This window comes from Puccinia triticina, chromosome 7A (assembly GCF_026914185.1).
Source record: "Puccinia triticina chromosome 7A, complete sequence".
In the NCBI taxonomy this organism is placed as follows: Eukaryota; Fungi; Basidiomycota; class Pucciniomycetes; order Pucciniales; family Pucciniaceae; genus Puccinia; species Puccinia triticina.
In genome coordinates, this window is record NC_070564.1 from 4,989,623 (window position 1) to 4,998,738 (window position 9,116).

Sequence of the window (9,116 nt, forward strand, 5' to 3'; positions counted from 1 at the left end):
GTTTGGGAAGATCTTCAGCACTTGACGAGAAAACTTTGTAACTTTGTGAACACTCAGAAATAGTTTCCGAGAGCATATTTTACTCATCTTTATGTTGAGGGTGTTTGCTTTTAAAACAACAATCACTTCATGTCACTCAACAATTCAAAAGTATGGGGTTATGATTCATAGAGCTAATTGACGTTGGGTTCAACGCTTTACGCTGCGATAAGGGTGAGAAGCAGATCGACGAAACGCTATTTTTAACCCACCAGTGTTCTCGACCAGCGATTGGCCGGTGCTAAGGAGGTTTACCGCTTTCGGTGCGATCCAGGATTTCAAGGTGGAGAAGAAATGGTGGATTTAAGATCGAAAGACTTCAGGGGCAGTAAGCATCCAGGTACCCGCACCGTTCTTTAAATCCGTTGGGTTCAAGCCAATTGGGGAGGTGGACGCTGGGAATTTATGAAATGGTTTATGGTTGATACACAAAATACTGTATGTGATCAGTTTCGTGTATGCCATCTGACACCAGCTTCTTGTATTCCATGGGGGGCCAACCTGAATATATAGACTTGAATCTTGAAAGAGCTGCCACATACTGCAGCAAGCAAAGTTGTCGCTTTGTACGACTTTCCTCGGCGGCCATGAACACTTGCCGAGGGGAGCTATGAAACACATTTAGTTAGATAATACAAAGATCTCTCATTGATAGACGCTTACAGGGCTGATGAGGATGCGAGCGGAGACTCAACACCGGCGATAGGTTCAGGGATGATTTTCCGTTCAAACAAGTTCTTCAAGTGTGCTACCGAATGAGTGTGGAAGGCTAAGACTTTATGGCGACCAGGCTGAGACACCTGGTCACAGGCTGCATAGTTGCAGTCGACTGAGAAGAAAGGGATGGTTTGCACCGTGACGGTGGGTTTCCAGTTGTGGTATAGTCGAGCATGCTTAACTTATCCTTTGCCGCTCTCCGGTCAAACTTCATGAAATTGATTTTCCGTCCGGACCATTCGCCATGAGTCGAGTCAACCTCCGGGTCCCTTCTCCTGCGCCGAGTGTCAAAACTGGCCAACATGTGACCACTCCCGTGATGGTCTGTATATTTCTTTGATGGAGAATTCAGATAACAAGCTCCAACTGCCAAAATGTCAATGACCTACGCAGAGCATCTGCCACGGGTTGAACACTAAATTAGCACAAATCCTCCTGGCTCACACTGGAACCGGCCCTGGCGGGCGAAGTTGCGCGTCCCGCGGGTAGGAGCTTTGTTAAGCTGGTAACCCGACATTCGGTAGGGTCCATGTTGCAAGAGATTCGTATGAGAACCACACCACATGGGAAAGAGATATGCGCGTCATTCTCAGATGACATTCGCGTCAAGTTATGCGATGGAAGGCATATTTCCCCGACTGCTGCCACAGGGGTCCAGAACGGGTCAGACACCACTTTGTTTGACCAGTAGGCGATAAATCCTGGCGGAGTTAACATTCAAGACTTCAATTCTTTAAGATTTTTGAGGAAACCCCAGCAATATGAATTATGTACAAGTATCATCGTTTTGTTCTCAATGCCCCAGCTTTCATCTAAGATGAATGATGACACTGATGAGGTGAAAATCGGATAGACTATGTCCATACCCAGAATTGCTTTGGGGCTGGGATTCATGAGAGTTAACTTGAACTCCATGATCCTGGGCGCGAAATCACCAAGTCTCACGAGACTTAACTCAGAGTCCCTCTATTTTCGGAGGACGCTGTCCGGTGTGGGCCCTCCCAATGGGTGGACCCTGCAGGCCCAACTCTTGGATGAAGAGTCCAGACCTGATCGCCTCCCAACCTTCGAGATTGCACAGCTTAGGCCACTACAAGGGCTTGCATCCGTCTCTCCAACCTGCAAAGCTCAAGCCGCCGGGAGGGAGTGCTCCCGAACTTAACGCAGTCCCTCCTAGGAGGTCGCCCAAAGGGCCCTCCGCATAGATAAGCTGGGGTTGCCCCCAGTCGTCAACCCACGGGACCAGTATTTAAGATTCATGAGGATGCTTTAGTCAAAGAGTAACCCCGGGACAGTGTGAACATGCCCTGATGAAATCCAGGGCCCAGGATGCTCCCAAAGGCAGCCGGAGGAGCTATCTGGAGCAAGAGCATCCCAAGGATGCAGTCTTCAGTTTACCAAAAAGTGTCCTTAGGATACTTTTGGGAAAGTTGTTCTGATAACAGTTTTGAAAACCCATCCTCAGGACACTCTTCATCAAGGTGTCCCAAGGATTACTTCCAGAAATTTGTGAAGCTGGTTGGATCCTGTATGACTCAACAAGCACACTACAAATGAATGTCAGTAGGCAAGTTGGTAAGCTTGCATACTATACATCTCACTTCCAAAACAGCTGCTCCATCAACAGTCCCATTCAGGCTTGCTGACTGCACTCACGCTAACCTGTGGGATTGCCTGCTGCTGGGTGTGGGAGTGTTGCAAATGTGACAAGGGGGTATTGGAGAGCAGTTGATAGCCAAGATAGGTGATAGAGGTAATGAGTTTGGCACTTGCTTGGCCTGGGCTTGTTTTTGGTGGTCTCTGTTGAAACTGTGACTGCCCAGGTTTCCATTTCTCTCTCTGTCACACATCTGTCACTCCTCCCTCCTCCCTCCAGATGAATATGCATGTTCACCTTCTGCCCACAACTTGTCCCCCAGTTGTAATAGTTTATAACCTCTGCTTTACAGAAGAAATAGACCTCATCAGTTCTCTGTGCCTGTTTCTTGAGACCAACATCCAGTCTCTTGTAGTGCATGTGTGTTTTTCCACTGCACAAGCCAGCAGCCTTAGCCCCCTTTTAGGGCTCCCTTCCCTTGCTCTCAGCTGCTGAGCCTTTTTCCAGTTGGCCCATTTTTTCCACATCATCCCTGCCTTTTGTCACAGCTCCAACAGTCTCAGTGGGCAGATATGCATCCTGAGGATGTAGCTGATGATGGCTTTTAGCATCCAGAAGATAACTGGAGGAAACCTTTGAAAAGATGTCCCAGGTTTAGTTTGACTATGCAGATCTTGAGGATGCTTTTTGCCCTGCCACAGCCTGCAAGAGGTGCATCCAAATGAACTTGTAACATGCATCCCCAAGAAACCCAATTAAACCCGTAGTGTAGAATTTGGAGTTTGATTTGTAACTTGGGAGGGTTTACTGGATGACGGGAGGACTTCCTGGCAAATTTGAACAAATCTGGATGTAGAGCGAGTAAAAGGAATAGTGCGGACAGGGGGAATTGAACCCACATCTCCCCGATGCATGCTGGGTTGCTCTACCGTTGAGCTATATCCACAGGTGTGAGGTGTACCAACATATACTACCTCTACACTGGAATTTCAAATTTCACCACAAAATCAGAAATTTGGAACTACGGATGACTTTGGGGAGCTTCAGGGACCTAGATTTCCATGCAAAATTTGAAATCTGCTGGCTCAGATCTGATGGGAAGTCCTCCACTAGAGCACTTCCCATCAACTTTGGATAGATCTGCAATTTCAGATTTTGCAGGGAAATTTGAAATCTAGAACTCTGGATAACTTTGGGACCTTTGGGGACCTATATTGGAGCCTGGAGGACTTCCCGTTGATCTGGAAATTCTGAGCTGACACATTTCAGATTTTGCAGTGAAATCTTGGTCCCTGAAGCTCCCCAAAGTTATCCAGAGTTCCAGATTCCAGATTCCCCTGTGAAATCTGGAATTCCAGATTTATTCAAAGTTGACAGAAAGGCCTCCATTTCCTTGCAAAATCTGAAATCTGTTGGCCCAGATCTGACTTTCCATATCGACACAGGAAGTCTTCCAATGAAGGGCTTCCTCTCAACTTTAAATAAATCTGGAACTTAAGATTTCACACAGAAATCTGAAATCTGTAACTCTGGATCACTTTGGGGAACTTTATGGACCTAGATTTCCCTGTGAAATCTGAAATCTGTCAGCTCATATATGAATTTCCAGATTGGAATTTGACAGGAAGTCCTCCAATCCCTGTGCAATCTGAGATGCCCAAAGATGCTGGTTTAGACCAAAAAATTCTAGATTTTTGGGCCCTAGATCTGGATGACTTACCGTTGAGATCCACAGGCCTCCCAGAAGATATAGATCTTCAGGGGTGTAAGATTTCACAGGAAGCCGTCCACTTCTGGCCCTTCAGTTTCTGCTGCCACAATTCTTTCCTCCTAGTAGAATTGGTGGCCATATTGTGCCCATTCACCATTCCCACCAGATCTCATAAGCACCATTATGTTTAACTGTTGTCAAACAAATTGATCTGGAACAGACCAGATCTATCACTTGATTAAAACTTGTAAAGCTTACCTTAGTGGGTCTTGTTAGCTGATAGCCAGAAGGACAGATTTTTACAGATTTTTGCAAATCAATCCTCCCCTTCACCATTGAGCAAAATGGTTTCACAACCACTTTTGAGTCTTACAACAGGTTAAGGATTGCACTTGGTGTTTTTTGACCAAAAGGTGGCACCTGGTACTGCCTAGGCGGGTACCGGTGGTACCCATGGTGGTGTACCTGTGATACTTGCTCTCAAAACCTTTCACAGTGGGTTATTCCTGACAGAGGCTGGGTATGTACTACTCAGAGTGATGAGGTCATCTCTGCAAGTTGTTTGTCCACTTTTGTGGTTGTTGTTTTTGGTTTGGTTTTTCTGTTTGGATAGATGAGCTGAAGATTGATTCTGAGAGGATGAGGGGGATGATGCCGATGTGTTGTGTCTTCTTTGCTTGTGGTTGGCGGCCATGATCAATGGTTTGGGCGGGGAGTTGATGACAGGGGTGCATGGTGGCTGTCTCAGATTTGGTGTTTTTCTCCCAAAAAACAGGCACCTGGGACCACTTGGAGGGTACCCAATAGGAACCCACTAGGCGGTAACAGGTACCCTAAAATGGGTACCCAAACACCATCCCTACAACCGCTTACCACTGAGATTCAATACATACATAGTACAGCATCCAAAAAATATGCCTGATTCACTATTTCAAAAAAGAACTCAGGATCTATTTGGGTTAAATAGGTAACTGCCTGCTTTCTTGTGAAACTTTTCCTATTTTGACCTCTCATGCTAAGTTTCCCCCCTAAAATTGGTTGCATATCAGCCTGAAATATTCTTTGGCATTTCAAATCTTCCCAAAGAACATAACAATATTCTATTCATTCACAAGCCCATTGAATAATTTTCTCCTACTGCAGAAGTGAATCATCCATCTGTATAATTCTTCCGTAATGTCATATATTTGACATCTCCTCTTTGTCCTCTTCAAGAAAGAGAATCTGTTGATCACTTGGGAAATTTAGGATGTGATGGGAATACTGATGACCAAGCAGGAGGAGTATTTGTATTATCAGTGTACTGGAGCTCCTTGATTACCTGTGCCTCAATTGCAGCAAAATTATGCTACCCAGACCTGGATATATGTTATGTTAAAGTACATTTTTTTGCAGAATGCTTGGATCATTTTCCAAAATTTCTGGTTTTGTTGACTGGGGATACTTTTTATATCTTTTCTGCATGGTGCACCTGACAGATGTCAGATGAGGCCCAAGGCCAAATCCACCCCCGGAGCCAAAGTCCTCCAGTAGATTGTCTTGGAGCTGTGTTAGAGACAAACCAAGTTCATATCTAGAACCAGAATGCCTTCTTTACTCTACCTTCCACTGCCCATGGCCATTGGCTGCTGCCCTCTGCCCTTATGTGACCAAGTGCTGGGTTGTTACATAAGGATATCCCAGGCGGAAGTCAATCTGAAGGTTGTGTTTAAAGCTAGGTGTAGACTTTTGTCTGCATGTGCTTAAAAAACCTTGAATGCAAGGTTGGCCTAGGGTTTGGTGTAAAGTTTAAATTAAAGTTCAGTACATAGTGAAACCGGGAAATTTGAGAAAAACCCAAGCATTCTGCAAAACACAGTATGGTACAATGAAAAATGATATGTTCTCCAAGTGCAATGGATATGGAATATGGATGAAAATAAAATATTTATGATATCCAAAGTTTCTCCTGTAATATTGTAATCTTCCCACTGCTGAATAGCCTGTCTATGGGTTCCAAACCCAAGAAGTCAGTTTGGAACCAATGGATCTATGTAGATGACAAAACTTCCTTAGAGAATCTGGTGTTGGGACATTTTGGTAGTGGTACACTTCTAATCTATACCCCCACAACTAAGGCCTGGTTTGGATGCACCATTATGCATCAAAATCAAAGGGCAAATTTCTGATGTGTGATCCCTGGGGGTTTTAACAATTTGGTGGCAGAGGGGGGCAACCTTTGGGTTGTGTGTCATAAATTTGCCCCGTTTATGACCTATAATGGTGTTTCCAAACAGGGCCTAAATCTAATATTAGCCTATGCTGTGTACACAACAAAGTAAGGTGTTCAAAGTTGGCTTATGCATGCATAAATGATAAATTAATAAAACATTTTCAGTGTGATTACATAATACATACAAGATCTCCTGCAAAGAAGATTTTATGATTTATCAAAATTCCCAATGTGAACAGGGCTATTGAATGATGATTGTAGATTGATGAGCAATATGCTTGGACTCTGTCCTCACAATCTCACCAGGCTCTCTGACACTCAGTCTCCCCTTCCCCCTTAACATACCCCACCCAATCAAGCTTTATGATGCGGTGTTTTAGTCAACATATCTGTGGGTATGATCCTGTGCCCAAGCCAACTTTGGACACCACATACCTTCTGGTGCACATGGATGTGTAGCCCTTAGATCCAAGAGGTAGACATGAACTTGGATCTAAGTCTTCACTGAAAAATGCTAGAAAGGGGGAGTGAAAATAGATGCTTTTTGAAGTTTTGAGGATGATATACTTGCACAGGACTGATAGGGAATGAGGCCAGAGTCTATTGATGAGAAGGAGAAGAAGGGATGAGAGATGGTGGTTAATCGATGATGGTGTTCCAATGGTTGATATAGAGCCGATAAACCCAGCCGTTTTTCGGGAACTGTTTATGCCACTGGTTGTGCAAATGAATAGCGAAGAGCGATTTGAGTTTAGTGGCAAGCGCCTGGTCCCATTCTTGGACGTTGGAGGGCGTGGGGATCGGATCGAAAGGGTCGGGGATCCTGTCCTTGAGCGTGCAGCTTCGGCCGTCGGTGAAACAGTACGGCAAGACCTTGAAGGGCGTGACCCCTGAGCTGATCAGGCTCCGGTATAGGCGATGGTATAGGTGCTGGCCCCAGTCTGTCGAGGCTCGTCGGGGCCAGGGCGGCTTGGACATCATCTCCATCATCTCGCAGAGGTAGGGCGAGTGTTTGAGGAAATGCATGATGTGTCCGTTCAGAGGTTCGTAAGGTTTGTCTGGGAGCGTGTGAACATGTAATAAGCATATCTTGTTTTTGGGCAGCAGTGATGAGGGGGAGATGGATTACCGTAGCAGTCCCATTGGACCACCCATTCGTGCTCGCCAAGGACTCGGAAGTCTCTGAGGACGAGGTTATCCATGTCGATCCAGAAGCCGCCGTAGTGCCAGAGGACGAGGACCCGGATGAGGTCGCCATCGAGCCAGGCCTTTTTATCGAATATCGAGGCGAGCAGATGGTGTTCCTGGAGCGGGGTATGTTTGGAGAGGGAGGCCAGGTCGATGATCCGGAGGCTCAGTCTGTCGCGGTAGCGGTAGAGAAGCGGGGCGAGGAGCGGGTCGTTCTCGAGGGAGCGGGCCGAGGGGTTCGTCCACAGGATGAGCTGGCTGATGGGCAGGATGGCGTTGGGGGCCGTCCGGAAGTCCTGGGTGGCCAGGAGACTCTTGAGGGTGATGATCTGCCGGTCGGAGATCGGGGAGAGGTCGGAGCGCCAGTAGAGATGGTAGTACGTGGTCTGCTGGCCATCGAGGGTGTGTGCGCGCAGCATGGCATCGGTCGGCCGTTGGGGGATGGTGGCGGCGAAGCGGTAGCAGTCGTCGTGGTGGGGCAGGTTGAATCCGGGGGAGAGCGCGAGCACCTTGGGCTGGAGCCCGAGGGTGCCGAGCGAGAGGTTGTAGGCCGGCGAGGAGGGGAACGCGCCGGGCTGGATCTCGAAGGGGTTGGCGAGGAAGTGGGGGGCGAAGCATCGGCGGGACAGGCCGGGCGGCGCGGGCGGGAGGAGCTGGGTGAGGGCTGCCCGGCGGTAGAAGTCGATCTGGATGTGGGTCTGGACGAGATAGTGGAAAAGCAGGCCGGCGGCGGCGAGCAGGCCGAGGATGAGCCGGTAGCGGGAGAGCACGAGCTGGATGGCCCGCTGGAGGCCGGCCGGCAGCGCCTGGCCGAGCCGGTGGAGCGCATGCTGGGTCCGGTGGGCGGTCTTCCTGGGCGGGCTGGTGGCCGAGGGCAGCAGCGACTTCGAGGGGGACATCGCTGGTTGCGGGCAGAAGAGCCCCAGCCCAGCGCCCCGCACAAGCACAACACACGGCACACCGGCACTTTTGGGGACGCTTTTCCTGTCAATGACAAAACTGGGCAAATCGAAACTTGTTTCTCATTTTTTCAAATCTCGACTCAGGTCAAAGCACCAGATGTGGATTTAAAAATATGTAAATACCCAATGTCTGAGCAGGGTGCAGTTCTGAGTTGGTGTATCAAATCTCATTTCCAATCTGGCGAATTGTACCAGATTCTGAATTTACTGTTGCTGATCTATGTATTCATCCAGGAATGAAGCCAATAAAACCTGGTCAGTCCCAAGCTCTTGCCAAAATCCACATATTTCTCAGGATGCTTCTACAAATTCTGCTTGTGGCTTTTGGGGTTCTCTCAGCTATTTCTGCTCATGGAAACATTGAGCAACAAATAATTGAAAAGGCCGGGGAAACTGTTTTGTCTACCACCAACCTACAATCATCCAATGGTACTTTCTCATGTTCCAATGATTCAACATACTGTTTCTCCTGCATGCTAATGGTTTTGTTAACTTCTATTACCCAAATACCCACAAAAAAAAAAGAAGAAAAAAAATTGGAGCTTGTGTCTACTTCCAACAGTGGCAAATTACTTGCAGATAATAAATCACAGATTTCAAAAAAACATCCCAGGGATTCTAGTGAAAGTTCATCGTCCAATAAACATATTAAACTGTCATCTTATGAGGATTTATGGTGGGATGAAGTAA

General features: G+C 47.1%; 1 protein-coding gene across 1 annotated transcript; it reads right to left on the reverse strand.

The window, feature by feature from the left end:
• Window positions 1-6,915: 6,915 nt before the first annotated feature.
• On the reverse strand, window positions 6,916-8,363 carry PtA15_7A542 (uncharacterized protein; the record flags this gene model as incomplete). The annotated part of the gene is made up of 2 exons (XM_053171159.1): window positions 6,916-7,334; window positions 7,406-8,363. The coding sequence occupies 2 exons, from the start codon at window positions 8,361-8,363 to the stop codon at window positions 6,916-6,918; spliced, it is 1,377 nt and encodes a 458-aa protein (XP_053022368.1).
• Window positions 8,364-9,116: the final 753 nt, after the last annotated feature.